Genomic DNA, 16,955 nt, shown 5'->3' with positions numbered 1-16,955 from the left:
CTAATATTACTATTTGTATATACAACCAGAGTACAGCTGGGGGGAAATATTACTAAATAAATAAAGTCCATGTAGCAATACTGGAAGGTAACGGGCTATGAAATCGGAGCATTCCCATTACAGCATGACAGATGGTCAGTTTGTAATTCTCAAAACATTTCTGTGAAAATGTACATGATCTATGAATATCTCATGGCTCCTACAAGGAAATCTCATCATCTCCGCATGCACTTGTATTTAATCAGTTGCAAACTGCAGAACAATCTGTGTGTTTGGTGCCTACTGATTAAACGCTAAATCTCTCGACGTTTTATAGGCAAAAAGAAAAAAGTTAGGTGCTGAAATCTCACAGTTTCACAGGCAGCAGTGTCTAACCCACAGCTATTCCTCTAGAGCAGGAGATCTGGCAAGATGCTGTGGAAGGAGACTTTATGAAGGCTTATAATGGCCAGTTTGATGCTGATGCTCAGCTGTTTGGTTTGTTATCACTTGGCCGTGGATTGCACCGTAATAAGGCCTTTTGCTGTAATTGATTTCATTCTCTGGATACATCCTTCATCTGCCTTAATGCTTTACTTTTCATGCTTTGATTAGAAGGCTAAATTCTAAAAAGCATTAATGTCACTGCCCCCAGCAACATCTCTGCATCCTGTGTAGGCAATATTTAATGAGCTATACAGCTTCTCACCCAGGAAGGCTCAGGCAGAAAGTTGAGGGATACAGGAGGGATACAAGTGCAGGAAAAATATGGAAAGGGGAGATTTTTTTTTCAGCTTTAGGCTGAAGCTCACAAAGTCTGCAGCAAATTCCTTCATCTGTCATTGCTGTGTTTCATGTGATCCTGGGAAAATCACGTGGGGTCAGATGCAGATACACAGGTAGGCACTTGCAACACTTCACATCTAAAAGATAAGGTGCCTGTACAACGGGTGATGTGCAGCAAACTAGCTGGAGGATTTACCTCCAACATGGAAGAAAATTCTACACCAATAAAAGAGGAGAAACATCCTAATTCTACCATGCTGAAAAAAAGAGAAAAAGTAAGCCTGTCTCTGCTGCATAAGGCAAACTCACCCCTCCAACCTTCTCAAAATGAGAAGCGTCTGTCTTGAAGTCAGTGAGCGTTCCATTGAAATACCAGGTGAAGCTGATGTCCAGTATAGGATCGTGCTGAACCTGGCAAGGCAAGACGACACTTTCTCCGACAGTGACATCCATGTTGGAAGGTGCCAAAGTAATCCTGGTTGGCTCTGTTGAGAGCAGAAATATCAGTTATCGGATTCCTGTATTGCTGAGCTTTGCTTGCTACTAATATTCTACCACGTTCTTCAAATCTGATTAGTGACAGTCATTTCAAATTATGCAGCTGGACTATAAATGCTGCTGCCTGACCCCTCTCGTTGGAGCGTTGTGTCCTTGCACATTTACCAGTGGGAGCTACTTGACTCTGAAAGGTAAATTTTAACCTGCTGTGTACAGGCCAACATAAACGCACAGCAATGAAATTACCAATTTGAGAGCGTGTGTGGTTCTTTCTCAGCAATAACACTCGTGTTTTGGAGCAGGAAGCTGTAGTAGCAGCCACTGGGAAAATTGAGAGCTAATAAAATGTGGAAACTAGAGGGAATCCACATAGGGTGGAATGCGTTGGGTATTTGGGTCCATATATCATATGGAGCATAAACAGTGTCATTAAGAATTGCTGCTTGTTATTCCAGAATCACACCACTAGAGAAAAATTTCAAGTACTGTAAATACTGTAAAAATAAAATTTCATTCTAGAAATCTTTTGTATATAATTCTATTATTTGTCTACAAAGGGGCATGGATCATTTAAGAGCACAGACCATAAATGTAAAGCTGTTAATTCACTGAACACAGTAATTCTGTTTGGATCTGAGAGATATATAGGATATGTAATACAGTAGGATATTAGATAATTCTGAGTTTGGAAAATCGGATATTCCAATCTTTAAAAAAAAAAAACGAAACATAATGAGAAAAGATAGTTTTCAGCTAAACTTCACAGACTACTCTTCCTTTTAATCCAGTGTCTCAGCAGCGAGGAATGGATGACTTAAGAGGAAGGGGCAAGAACCCTTTTAACAGCAATTATGTATACAATTCATTTTTGAAAGACTGTATTTTACTGCCCGTAGAGCCCCTGAATGCTCCTGCAGCTGGAGTTTCTGCCACATCTTTTTCCATAAGCAAACGGCATATAGTTCCTCAAGGGCTAAACAGATTGTGGATCGGAACACAAAATTACCTCAAATAGTTTTTAACTGCCATCATTTTTTACTCCCCCAAATTTAAAAAACCCACCAAAATTTAAAAGCATATTGCATTATTATTTCAGATAAGCGAGAGAGGGGAGGAAAGTGTTCAGAACTCCCTCACATTGGAAGAGTGACTTGGTGAAAGAGAGAAAAAGCCTCGGTCTCTTTCCTCTCAACTGATAAAAGATCTGTAACAAATAGCCTTTTATCTTTATATATTGTTAAATATGGAACTTCTCACACTCTCTGTTTTCTACCACATTTAGTATTTTTTCAATAAGCAAACTCAGACTCTACATCACTGCAGACTTGTGTTGCAGAGTTTGCAATTCAATTTACGTCACCTCCCAGATGACCCTCCGGTCCAGCTCACCTACCTGTAACTATTAGGTTTGTTGAGCCACTGGCTGTTCCAAACTGGTTTGTTGCCAAGCACGTGTAGCTTCCAGCATCAACTTTGGTCACGTTGGCTATTCTTAGTCCTCCATCATTTAATAACACGATTCTAAAAAGATGATGAAGAGATTTTAAAAGTTGCAGCATTACTTTGTAGATAAAACGCTGTAATACTCATTCTGTTCCCTCAGATATAACAAACTGCATCAATTACCAACCCCATGTTTGAAAATTTTGCACCCATACACTGACAACATACAACAAATTTGAACCCAGCTGTATATTACTCACCATTTTGGACATCAGTAGAATCAATGTTTACGATATATGCGTGTGCATATGTATGTCTGTGTGTGTGAGACAGAAATCTCACATTAACTCAATCTTTTTCAGCTGCATCGACCGAAACTAGAAAAATTTTCAACGGTGTTATGTTGTTTACCTCATGCACTCTTGTATGGTAACTTTGAACTACGTGTCTATCATTAGTCTGATGTTGCAACAGGATTTTTCCGAAGCAATCCACATTTTGTCCTCCTCAGGATTCCCAGACACAATCCTAACACATACTGCATGGAAGTCAATAGCTCATTTGCAAAACTGACTCTCTGCAGTAGGATTCAGCCCATGGAAGTATAAACTCCGTATTTGTTTAGAAAGCAAACTGAGTCTTCACACTGTTGCAGACTTCTGTCTCAGTTTATCACTGATGCTGAGCAGGAGTGATCTGCAAACATGGAAGAGGTATGCTTTGTGGAAGGACTTGAAGGAAAGAAAATTCCCTCCACCCCCCACAAACATCACCAGTGAGAATCATGCCTTAAGGACAGATAGCATGGAACAAACCAGAAAGATCCTTACAAAAGTTGTGGACAAAAGACAACTTGCATTACTGATATAGACAGAACACCACCAGCATCCCAACAGTAGAGATGACATCCTAGACAACTGCACTACAGGGATGTAAAGGTAAGGCTAATATGACTCCCTCTTTCCCTATTTCTGGTTTTCCCATCTGTCATATACTTAGATGCAGGACCTTCTACCAGGTCCTCCCTAAGATAACCTGGAGCAGCTGTATAACCAACTGTATATAAAAATGTCCAGAATAATGAACAAAAAAGTAAACAACATTTTCTTGGTACACCTAATTCTATCTGCAATCACATCAATCCATTCCAAAGGCACCAAATGATTCGCAGTGAGCCTGTTCTGTCGGTTCCTCAAGCACTGTAGCTAGAAGGCATTTTGGAAGTGCCCCAAACACCCACATTTAGCTACACAGAATTAACAGACAGCAAACAACATTAACACTCCAGGTGAACCTCTACCCAGATTAGTTGGAGTCTTACACAGTTGTCAGAGTAAGTAGCAGCTGAGGAGGCAACAAATGTCCTGAAGTTTAACATTGCTATCCTTCCCCTTCTCAGAAGAGTCAGGAGGATTTCGCCTTCTCACTTGCACGTTCTTCATTATTAACCTGCCTCTTTATTCAGTACAAAATTAATTAAATACTCACTCCTGCTGCTCTTTTTATTTCTAACATACTTGAAACAAATTAGTGTCAGTGGATCTCCATCATTTGTCCCAACTTAGATTCAGTTCTCTGTAATGAAATGCACATTACAAAAGGCAGATGGAGAAGTTCACTGTGTTAGGTGGGAATTGCCACACTGTCTTCTCAAAACTTGTCCCAAGCATGGGATAAGCAGGATGCTCACTGGAAAAAACAGGTTTCTTGCTCTTCTGGCATTCCCAAGCTGCATCTATCGGCTCAGTGTGAGCAGTTCTCCATGTGAAATCCCCTATGTGCTGCGCTGGCTGATGAAGGATAACGCAGGCTTGAAACCGTAGCACTGGCTGCAGGGAAGTCTGGAAAGACTTTTAGGACTGAGGGCAGGCATGGCTAAGACACACCTGGTGAATGCACCACCTTGGATCCAACAGCACTGCCAAAATAAAAGCTGGCCCATAAAAGGTATGCAGTAAGCTGCACTGTCATTAATTATTTATATGGATTTATATTATAAATAATACAGTATTACAATGTGTTGGTTTTTTTAAAATAATTTGTCTGAATCCGTATTTCAGAGGATAATTAAGTTGGGAAATAAGGGCAGCAGAGCACGACTCTGAAGTCTGATGGGTTCACTGATCTTATCCTTCCCCCTGAACTTCTCTGATCCTCCAAAACCACGTTCATGAACCGCAGACCACATCACTGGGACCAGTGGCTCTGCAGTGATGTTGCTCCTTTCCCTGAATAGCAAGTTCACCTGATCTTCAAGGCCGCATGGAGACTGCATCTGAAACGCCTGACAGCAGGAGCCTGGAGTCCTTCCACAGCTGCACTGATGTTACAGCACTCTTGACAATGAAACATACCCCAGAAATAAGCACAACTTTTATTTGGTTTTCTTAATTATTTTGAATTGCATTTTATGTTTTCTTAAAAAAAGGTGTTGCAACACTCAGCGTTGTACCTGAGATACGTTTCCTTTGGGCAGAGGTGATACAATAATGAAATTAACAGATGCAAATTCTAAGCGATAACAAGTCACTTTGCTGTCTGTCACAATGACAGACAAAAGCATCTTATTTGGGGGAGAAAAGAGCTATAAACAGATACTTTCATCACGTTACATCTGGAGATAATTGTCTTTGAATCTTCCAAAGTGTACTGAGGTCCCTGAGCCAACGCGGTGGCATTTGAGGCACATTTGTAAGGAGAGTGTGCTTCATCAGCATCAGCACAGCTGACCTCCCCGAGGCTTACCAGCTTGTTCTGGAGAATTCTTAAGAAATATTTGGCTGCACTTTATATTAGATGGAGCATTTATAATTAATTAACTCTTACAATATGGTCTATAGGTATTTTAAATGTGTTACAGACATGATTAATACTTTTTATAGGTAATTATAATGACATCAATAAAAGGTGTTAAAATATATCAATTATGGTTGCAAGCAAGCTACTGAGTTGTGGGATGTTCTAGCTGTCTGTGTATTTTCCAAAGGTTTGTATTGCACGATCTATTTTGAAGCAGTTTCCAGTAGAAAAGATGCAAAACCAAATAAGAACCCAACGATGCTGACAAAGCCCAAGATCAAACAAAGGAAAAAATACGACTGGGGTATAAATCAGAAAATGTCTATTGTTTAATTAAAAATGAATCACATTTAGAGTGCTCTGAGCTATCAGCAAGTGTAGCTTACCTAAAATAATTAAGCAACAGGCTTATTAAAAAATCAAGATATAATTAAGAATCAAGGTGGGTTTTTTTCAGAATTAAAAAACAACCAACAAATCAATTCTAGAAAAAAAAATTATTGTCAAAATAAAATCTTTACTGGTAAATCGAAAGGAGAAATGCTTTACTTTTTCAATTACAAAAGAGTAAATGCAGCACGCCTATGAAAACACTAAACCCAGGAATAGCTCTACTCCTTCCTGCTGAAACATTAGACAAACTGAAGCTTTTAGTATACTTAGAATTATTAGATATTCACACAGCGCAATAGAACAAGTCTAATGTGGCTGGCCCACTGCCAGGAAGCCATCGAGATCTCTGACACAGAAAAATAACACATCCTTTGGCATTCCATGTATCTAGAAGAGTTTTTCCCAATGCATTTTGCTGAAGGTCAGCAATTTTCAGAGTGAATTCCATTTGCGACAACCTGCACTGAGAAATGGCAGAAACTTTTAGCCCTGTAAAATAGAGATAACTGGTGGAATAATGCTTTGGCACATACCATTTGCATGACTGGAGACTCATTTAGGACCTGTTTGGTCATCAGATCAAAAACATCACTGACAAAATCATCATCTCTCGCTAACTCTTAAGCAAAACTGTGGCAAATGAATCTTTGAGAAGATTCTTTTTTTTCCAATAGTCAAAAGGATGGCATTAAAAAACCCGACTAAACAAACCTACAACAGCCAAATGTCTTAACTCATGCCCGTGCTCTTTGACTGAGGTCAACAGAATGGGGAGAGGGATTAACCCACTTCAGGGTTCTTGACTTGAGAGGACCACGTTGGTAAAGCTATGAGAGTTCTCCTGTCCCACCCAAACTAGGAGCATGTGTTTGGCATTACATGCCTTCCAGACAGCTGAGGGGCTTCAGTGGTGTTACAGTCTCCATTAATTCTGCCCAGTATGTCAGGTTCTACTCATGACATTATAATTAGTTGTTAGTTATCTTAGTCATAACCAACCATGGAGAAATCTAACTGTGAAATGAGCACACGTACTTCTCATACTGATGGATTATTTTACTATTGTTACAGACTGCACCAAATTTTCCTGTTGACAGATACCTAAAACAAGTATCATCTGGGACTAGAAGGCAAGTGGTGCTCCAGGATGCCAAGCTGAGATCTGTCACCTTCAGTATCAGTAGTGTAAGACCAGTCAAGCTATTCTGCATTCACTGTCCCCACACCTACTCGCTCGGAGAACTGGGACAGCATTATCTAGAGGTTTGCATAGTTTTACCTTACTGCCCAAAATCCTGTTGAATTGAAATGTTGGTGCAGTACCACCATGACTGAGGGCCAGAATACGCCTCAGGATCCAAGACCACAAGGCTGCCACCTGAAATTTCGTGTCATTAATGACACTGTCAATGAAAGCAAATTTGCTCGTCTTCCTGTGACAATCCTTTATTACTAAAATAACAGACATAATCAAACTAAGTAATCACTGCCTTTTTTATCAGATTATTCAGCAGAAAAGCCAACTATTTAGATCCTTATTGATATGATTATAAACATAAACATATTGCTTTTCAGTTCATAACACTTCAGTACAAAGGAACAGTGGAAAAGTGGGTCAAAACTGCCTTTTTATATATCAGTCAAATTCCAACTAAATTAAACCAGATTAATTAACAAGAAAGTCAGCAAAAAAAAGCTCCTATTGAAGTACTGGTAAGTAAGTGCATTACTTTCCACATCACAGCATTTTAAACTGTAGCGCAAAATGAAATAAAAATACTTAATTCAAATATTAGGGATGATAAAACCAGTAACTGATACTTCCAAGAATCATGCAATGTTTTGTCAGGAATTATTTCTCCTCTTTGCTTTCCCTCTTAGTTTGACATCACTTTGCCACAATAAAAGATGCTAAACCTGGAGGCTTTAAAGACAATTCACTGGAATGTCTTTTAGTGAAGTTAAAGTTTGCAGCATCTTTCCATTCTTTTCTAGCCTTGGTAAATCTAGAAACAGGAATAAAGGTGGATTTGTTTACAAGAGAACCACCACTCCACAAGATCTCAAAATCCCTATTCCTTGTATTAATCTGTTTCCAGTCAGGTGCCTGAGCCAGAAGCACAGGACCCACTACAGCCAACATGCAGCAACTGTCTAGTACTAGATATCAATTAAAAATCACAGACATACATAAAACATTTAAAGAAATCTTTAAAGGGATTATCTAGGTTGCAGCATATTTTGATGAGTTAAACAAGCATCAAGTGTGTTTAACGTTGGTTAAATGTCTAATCCTCCTTTTTTTTGAGGATAAAACAAAAATAAAAGCACATCCATCTGGAGATGGAAGTGTCTCAGGCAGCTTTTCAGCACAGGAGGTGGTTCATGAAGGCAACTACGGTTTGCACCCTCTGCTCTCTCTACCCAAACACCCTGGGAACTATGGTCTGCTATGAGTAGATGCTGTTCCAGATTCATTTGGTATACACAAAACCTAGTTGTGGCTTAATAACTGCAGATAAAATATACTTTAGAGAAATTTTTTGAAGGCCTTATAAAATGAGATGGTTGGTAAAGAACAGCCTCAGTAAGCACAAGCTGCTCCCAGTGTGGTGGTACAGAGTGTAACCATAATACAGGGTGAAAACTGCCAGGTAATCAGGTACCCTCAGTACCTGATCTGACAGTAAAGACGAGAGAATTCTTGCTAATTCTTGACTGTTATGCTCATTACATCGCCCAAAATTATTTATTTCGAAGGTCAAAAACTGCATTCTGGTGGGAAGCATTTCTTCCTTCAGTACCCAATTAATTTAATTCCCATTTTCAGTCTTTCCTTCTAAATGTTCTACAGTGACCTCTATGCTTTCACTTCTCTCTGCCTTCCACTGCTCTTTACTGTCTAGTTCTCTTTATTCAAGATATTCTAAAAAAATTTCACACATTTTGCAAAACTAACATGAAGCAAGATTGCATTCTTCCACGCTCAGTGATTTCTCAGTCCACGGCTCATGAATCCATTTTGAATTATATTTTCTTCCCTCCACAAGATGTATCATATTCAGCTCATTTAATTAAAATTTACTGAGTCATTATCCAAATCTTCTACATACTGAAAACAGCACCATTTAAAAATAAATTAAGAATACAAGCAACAGTGCCATCAAAGTGAAAATCCTTCAGGCTTTACTACAGTAATGTGGTCAGTATTTCCAGCAAAACAGAAGTTCTCTTATGACAAAACACTACAAATACATTGAAGTAATGGATTATTTGTCTTCATTGCTATTATTCAAACGGGAATTTTCTTAAAACATACTGATTCTATCCATATTGCTGCATCTTATGTGACACTTTCACTTTTACAGCTGACATTTAGGCACTAGTTCTATCCTGATGCTAAGCTGTTTGGCCTCTAAGCCTTCCACTAAGCCTTCCCAGTACAGGTATGGTCCAAACCAGCATGGTCTAACCACGGCATCTATACCAGGGTATTGATGGAATGTGCTGGCACATCCTCAGAAGAGGACACACTCCAACATTTTTGTGTGCTTACAAGAAAACCAAAACATTACATTGTTCCTGTTCTCCACCAACGCTGAATAACTCCACTACACCACAGGGAGACCTACCAAAATCAACAAGAACACGGTTTTAGCTACTCAAGGGCAAATAAATTTGGGAAACTATACATGTATTTATCCAGTGCAAGAGCTGTTCCCTTGCAGGAACTGACTTACAGAGACAAAATAACTTGCTGCACTCTTCGAAGACTCTGATTTCCCCGTTGCTCTTTACAAGCAAATGGCAACTGTAAGGGAGGAGAACATCAGTCTCCATCTCACACAGTGTCTGTCTCTCCTAAGGAGTGCTCTGTGCACCTGAACCCTACCACAGGTCTGAGCTCCAAACGTAACGAAGCTCATTCTGCCTCCCCTCTCTCCTAGGTAAAGAGCACGCTGGGCCTGTGTGGTCAGCACGACTTTCGGGAACTCGTTCCTCTCTTTTTCTGCAATTAGAAAAGGCACCCCCCCAACAGACTTCTCCATTTGAAACGTAGTTAATGGCTGAAAAACATAGTGCTAATTGGAAACCCTTTCCTGAATTGCAACAATTCTAGAACTCCAAGAAATTCATGAATTGCAATTATTCATAGCCGACAGTAATGAACGCCAGTGCTTTCTGCAAAGAATCACATTTCTGCTTTTTTTCTGAAGGCGAGTGTACGTTATTTAGATTAATTCAGGATTATTGGCCTGTTATTATATTTCCTCTGTAAACCATTTATGGTGGGCTGTCAAAAGTACAGCAGGAGCCACTTTGGACCATATCTTGGAAACACTTGGACTTTGCAGAACTGAAAGCAGTAATTTCATAGAATCACAGAATGGTTTGGGTTGGAAGGGACCTGAAAGATCATCCAGTTCCAACCCCCCTGCCATGGGCAGGGAAACCCTCCACTACACCAGGTTGCCCAAAGCCCCATCCAACTTGGCCTTGAACACTTCCAGGGATGGGGCAGCCACAGCTTCCCTGGGCAACCTGTGCCAGTGCCTCAGCACCCTCAATGTAAAAAATGTCTTCCTTGTATCTAATCTGAATCTCCCCTCTTTCAATGTAAAGCCATTGTCCCTTGTCCTATCGCTACACACTGTTGTAAAATGTGTCTCTCCAGCTTTCTTGTAGACCCCCTTTAAGTCCTGGAAGGCTGCTGGAGGGTCTCCCTGGAGCCTTCTCTTCTCCAGGCTGAACAACCCCAACTCTCTCAGCTTGTCGTCATAGGAGAGGTGCTCCAGCCCTCAGATAATCTTCATGGCCCTCCTCTGGACCCATGCCAACAGGATCATGTCCTTCTTATGTTGGGGTCCCCAGAGCTGAATGCACTGCTCCAGGTGGGGTCTCATAAATCTAAGCAGGCAGCATTGTGTATGCTCAATACATTTTCAGAAACTGAACATTACTTTCTTTAGCCTGGTACCATCACTACGAAAACTACTGTGGTCCCAGTGAAGAAAGAGCTGCACAGATGAAGATGACAGCAAGTGCCCAAACCTTTTGGGTACAAGGAAAAAGCTCTAGCCTTACAATGGAGCAAATAATGGTCCCAATTGCAGCCTCCAAAAATTTTAATCTGTCTGGTAGGATTTTCTGCGTTCAGAAGTTCCAAAACAAAACCATAACACGGTGTTTTACAGGAAGAGGACTGGAAGAATTTCACCTGGTTCAGAAATAGGTTCTCGATGACAGGCTAAGCTTTGTGCAACCTAACACAAAGTCCTGGAGGAGCAGGGGGACATTCACGAAATCACACCACGTGCCATGGCAATCCTGCTTCAAAACCAAAGCGTTCAGTTTCCTCAGTCTCATGTCTGGACTTTTGGACACTTCAGCGATACTGTTAGCCCTGAATTACCCTAATGAACACAGGGTGATCGCAGAGCGTTGCAAGAGGAACACTGGCAGTCATCCCATCCTCACCGCTCCCAGGCAAACCCTACGACCTGCTGCGGCTCTGGCTGTGACTGCAGTCTGTATCCAACTCGGATACTCCAGCAACTGCTTGGAAAGGCAGTAATCCCTAACGCTGGCGAGCTGCAAAGCAAAATGGCTGCTCCAGAGCCCAGAGAGGTGCACTTCTGCATAGCTCAATTACACAATTTAATCAGTAGGCTTGTGCAATTTTAGTTTATGACTAATTCAATAATGCTTTAATGGTTACTGCTGGAAGAAATATTTACATGTTGTTGGAAGTCAATAGCTGAGGATATAGGTGAATCACAGACGCTTCACCGAGAATTACCAACACCAAAACACATTCACTATCATGTAAACACTAAAGAAACAGCAACCTACGTTATGGCTGGCATATAAAGTTCATGGTTGCTTGAAAAACACCTGAAAATGCATTTTCATTTGCTTTTCCTGTTTTCATCTCAACAACATGCACATGAAATTAAGTACACACATGAAGAAGTACATTTATAATGAGTACACGTCTCATTTTCTTTCACACACCTCTTAGTTCTCGAAGTCATACAACCTTAATCTTTTCAATCACTGAACTGACTAGAGATCCATTAGTCACGCTTCTAAGTATTTTCATCGACCATCCCTCATCTACCTCTACCACGCATTTCTGAGAAAAGATGACCAGCACTTCACATAACATCCAAGGCAATGAATTTTTGTAATGGTATAACAAATTTTCTAGTTATTTTCTGTTCTGTCTCATGCATATCACTACTTTATTATTTAACTGATAACGCACACTGAGCAGATGTTTACACCTACCTGTGCCCAGTGATGCTTGCATCACTTTCCTAAGTGCTTGCAGTTAATTTACAAGGCTTAGATACAAGTGGTTTTACTGTTTTGCTTTTTCTTTCCAAAGGGTATTACACATTTGTCAATATTGATTTTCATCTGTCACCATTCAGCTCAAGTGTTTGGGTTTATGAGTCTATCTTGCAATCACCTGGAAAACCTTGCATAATTTTTGTGTGTGTGTGTTTGTCACAGTTTGTCACAATACTGAGTCATCTTTGTAATAACTTTTCCCATGTAAACACACACAGTACTAGAACAGTAAAAATAAAAATATTACAAGAGTAAAAGTGCTATTCTGGACCTCCCAATTATTAACTTTTGCCAGCTGCAAATTTTTTCTTTTTAAATCTCCTTTTTTCTCTCAGCCACATTATCACCATGGCTGTAATATGCCTCGTCTGCCTCCTTGCCAGCATTTTCAGAATATTTTATTGAAGGCTTTTAGTACTGTTTTGTAAGCTTTGCATTTCCAGTTTTCTATCAGTACCTGCTTCTCTCTAATCAGGCCAAACTCTACATTAAATTGAAAATAAAAGTTAGCCCTTGAGCTTAAAGAAAGCTGTATCCATGCACTCTCAGGGCTCGGATACAATGACAATTAAAAGGCAATCAAACAACTCCCCTCAGCTAGACAGACTTCAGATAGTCTGCACAACTATTTGGATCTACAGACCACATTATTGCATAGAAAGACATAAACAAGCTTTTTTTAAGATTAAACCAAATAAACCAATATAACTTGATACCTTTCATTTTCGTGTAGCTGCTCACCTCCCTTCTTCCAGGAGCATTTGGCCTTAGGGGAAGCTTTTGGTTTGCATTCAAAATTAACTGTGCTGCCTATTTGAACCTGGATCAGTTTCTTCATTGGATTCTTGGAAAAATCTGGAGCAGAAGCTAAAACAGAAGGGATAGGATAGTACTAGTGAAATAAAGCACTTCTAATTATATTAATGATACTACTATTTAGCACTTACACAACTCTTCTTAGATTCCAAACATAATTAAACCCATGAATTAGTTAGTTCAAATGGATCTTTTACTGGACAATTCTGCATTTCTCCTCCTTACACTGGTACAAAGCGAAGGTCTCCGTTGTGCAGAGCACGTCTCCTAACGAAGCACGCCCAGAAGATGGCAATTACTTCATCTGAGCTGACGCTCACTGAACCCAACGAGCGTTAAGCACTTGCCCAACTTTACGCTTTGCTGAACGTGAGCGTACATGACTTGCCCAAATCCAGGGAGGGCAGTCAACACCAACAGTCTCATTAAAACTCAAGGAACTAGTTGGCTTCCAGTTTTGTGTGGGAGTGCAGTGTCGGATTAGATACGTTAGATGACATCAAATTACAGAGCAGCTCGTTCTCAAGGGGCAGAGTCTGCGTTAGGTAACAGTTTAGGAAAGTCACACGGCTTCTATCCAGAGCAACACTGAACTTTTGAGAGGAAATCCAGTATTTCAGGCGACGAAGGCTGAAGGAGCAGTCTGCTGACTGACTGGAACCTAACAATAGAAAGGAAACGGCTCGTGTCCCCAAAACACACTGCTCTCACAGGCTTAGTTTTCACATCAGTCTATGCTGGAGGCAGAAATCGCACCAGCGTGGGAGCACACAAGCGCGGCACTTCCCTCCAACGAATGGATGTCACTATTTCACACTCAAGCACGCACCGTTGGAATGCCTGAATGACAACCCCTTGTGCTCTGGATGAAGGGCTGCACACAAGAGCATCCTATTGCTTTTAAACGACACGGCTCCCCGGCAGCTCGGGAGCCGCAGCGCAGAAGGTGAGCGCTGCCTCCAGACCATGGGAGCATTTTTAATCTCTGGGCCTGTGTCCAAGCCCCCATCTCTGCTCTTTCCCTAATTAATAATTTAGTTGTGTTCTGTTTTAAAGCAATGAATGACTGGACTGCAAATCCTCTGGAAGCAGATGAGTTAACCCCTGGCTACTGCAGAGAAAAGGATATTAAGTGGACAAAAATGTTTTATTTCAGTGATAGCATCTGAGTGAGTTAAATCTGAGATCATGAAGAGATGGAATGAGGCAGGTGGAGGGTGTGTGGAGAGGGAGAACGAGGTTTGTGTTTTAGTGAAAAAGGAAAATCTTACCTACAACCCTGAGCTCTGCACTTGAATAGATGACACCATGTTTATTTTCAGCTATGCACTGGTATCTGCCAGAATCTGTCAGATTTAGATTTGATATTGTAAGTGCACCGTTTTCAATTTGGATCCTTCCCTGAATATTAAGAAAAATATCTTTATTGATGATATATTTCCTGTGAAAAATTTAAAATAATTAAGAAATATAAATAGGACAGCATAAACACAATAAATGGGGTGAATGTAACAGCATAATCATGAGAACTGTTCCAAAATAAGTGACATGACCGCATCATGGTATGGCAACAGCGATCGAATACGGAGACTTGGCAACACAACGTATGAAATCGATTCTTCAAACTTGCTCAGTTTCACAGAGGCTTTGCAATCTCAAATGCCTTTGTATTTCCGCAGAAATATGGACAAAATCACACTAGGCTCCTCATGACAGACCACAGTATCCAAACTATACAGATGGCACTGGCATTTCGCACTATTTAGAGATTTCACACATGCCATTTGCTAATGAGCTCTCTGTAATACTATGCAGAAAAAATTCCAGCAGTCATTAAATGGAAGACACATATTTAAGTGCCTTAGAGCCCACAAAGATACTGAAGCATAGGGATCTTCTCACCTTGCTTATTCTTGGAAAGCTATATGAATTATGGTAAGAAGAGACTAATTCGAAGGATGGAGTGGTATGAACTGGTGAGAAAAGGAACCAGTGACAGAGACAAAACCAAAGGAGCTTCTCCTTTGGGGAAAACCAGAGAAATAATAACAAACCAAAGAACAAACTATATGCTCAAAAACCTTTTCTGTTTTTTTTTTTTAATCTGGATGTGGCTCACTAGGCTGAAGGCAATGGTACTTACTCTTTGCCTTTTCTTAAGAGCATGCACTTACAGTTGGCCCCACTGCGGAGTGACTCCAGCTGTCTATGGGCCAGCCAGGACAGATCAGCTCAGCTCCTTCCTTGACAGGTCCCATCCCAGCTTATTGCAAAGTGCTCAGTCAGTTAGACAAAGGACAAAAGCTATCCCAAAGAGGAACAAGCCTGAGTCTCCATGTCTTGAGCCTCTCTCTAGCATCCCAAGCTGCTCTTCTCACTCCTCCTTACAAAAGATTTGTTTATGGAGAAGGGGAGCTAAGCAGAACAACTCCAGCAAGAGATTTTTGTGGAGGAGACTCACGACGAAGGAGGATTATTGCAGTAAAGGACCTAAAGACCACTGATGACAATACACACAGAACGCCCCTTCTGATGCCTACTCAGTGCCGGCTTTCAAAGAGTTAGCCCTACAGTTTACAACCCTTAAATATTTCCAGAGTGTCACACTGCTGCCCTTACACCATGGCAAAAGGTGGGACATCAATGCTCAAAAGTGGAGAAATGGGAAGACTGAATGAGAGAAGGTATTTTTGTACTTACTGAGGTAAAAAAAAATGCATTACTTGAGTGACGTGTGATATGGTAACAATGCTCTTAAATCACCGAGATGAGATTTTGTACTCCCTCACTTAACCTGTCCACAAAACACTGCCATTCCTTTTAGTGAGCATAACTATAGCACTCTGAATGGTAAGAATTGTTTTTCAGTGCTTAGATCATTTTTCATAGCCATCCACTGAATTCACTTGGGCAGCTGCTCTTTCTTCTCCGTCTGTGAGTGTCAACGTTGAGCACAACGCATTGGCCAAGGGCAAAATACCTTCCCACAATGGGACTGTGCCCATAGTTTATATTCCTGATTGCCTGAACTGGGCAGTTTTCCCAATGAAGCAGTGAGAATTAAAATCAATATGGGTATCGGATGCTTTTCCGTGTTTCTGATCCGGGAGAACACGTATTTCATCTTCCAAGTACAAAGTCTTTTCCCTGTCACCAAATGCATTACTTTCCATTAATTTACTTTAACAATTGTATCAAAGCAAGCCTATGTTACATTACTGTTTATATTTCACTCTTTGTGTTAAGTAATGGTGAACTTTTAGGACTTTTGTCTTTTTTCATCAAGAAGCTTGAATATGCTTTCTTATTACCTCTAAGGAAATGCCTATGGCAAGTATAACAAAACCATTTAAGTCCTCTATCTCTCATTTATGGTTCTTAATGCATAACCTTAATTAAACTTCCTTCTCCAGCCTTTCCTTACATGCTGATTTCCATGGTTTTATCATTGCTTTTAAATCTCCTTTTAGCTGGGATATTTTTGGACAACATAATTTGTCTGCATATTTCTGGTATTGCAGCTTTTGAAGTTTCCATCTGGATGCTCTTGACAAACATACGAAAACAAGTATCAAATATTTCTCTCAACTAATATTACATGGATTGTATGAAGCATTGTTAATTTTACATAGCATCGTGTTTTCAAAACAGAATGTTACCTCTATTGACAGTTGGTCTCCGTTCTTCAGCCACCTGTACGACGGCTTGGGCTTCCCACTTGCTCTGCAATCCCAGTATAAGGTGTCCTCCACAGCAACTTCAGTATCTTTTATCGTCTGGATCCAGTGAGGTTTTGCTGCAGATGAAATACACATCAACAACGAAGACCCTAACAAGTTACTGTCCCATATCAGAATCAAAGCGTTAATTTGCACGGCACTCAT

At 40.4% G+C, this 16,955-nt stretch overlaps 1 protein-coding gene across 1 annotated transcript in view; it reads right to left on the bottom strand.

The window, feature by feature from the left end:
* Positions 1-16,955, bottom strand: part of CNTN3 (contactin 3) — a 53,560-nt gene that overhangs the window by 13,226 nt on the left and 23,379 nt on the right. Inside the window, exons 5-9 of the mRNA XM_086619315.1 lie at positions 16,731-16,867; positions 14,343-14,472; positions 12,972-13,122; positions 2,657-2,784; positions 1,075-1,250 (exon numbers count right to left, since the gene is read on the bottom strand). Of these exons, the coding sequence (XP_086475441.1) occupies positions 1,075-1,250; positions 2,657-2,784; positions 12,972-13,122; positions 14,343-14,472; positions 16,731-16,867 (722 nt within the window). The remainder of the gene's footprint in view (positions 1-1,074; positions 1,251-2,656; positions 2,785-12,971; positions 13,123-14,342; positions 14,473-16,730; positions 16,868-16,955) is intronic.

This window comes from Tauraco erythrolophus, chromosome 12 (assembly GCF_009769465.1).
Source record: "Tauraco erythrolophus isolate bTauEry1 chromosome 12, bTauEry1.pri, whole genome shotgun sequence".
Taxonomy (NCBI): Eukaryota; Metazoa; Chordata; class Aves; order Musophagiformes; family Musophagidae; genus Tauraco; species Tauraco erythrolophus.
This window is presented reverse-complemented; position numbering and strand designations above follow the sequence as displayed.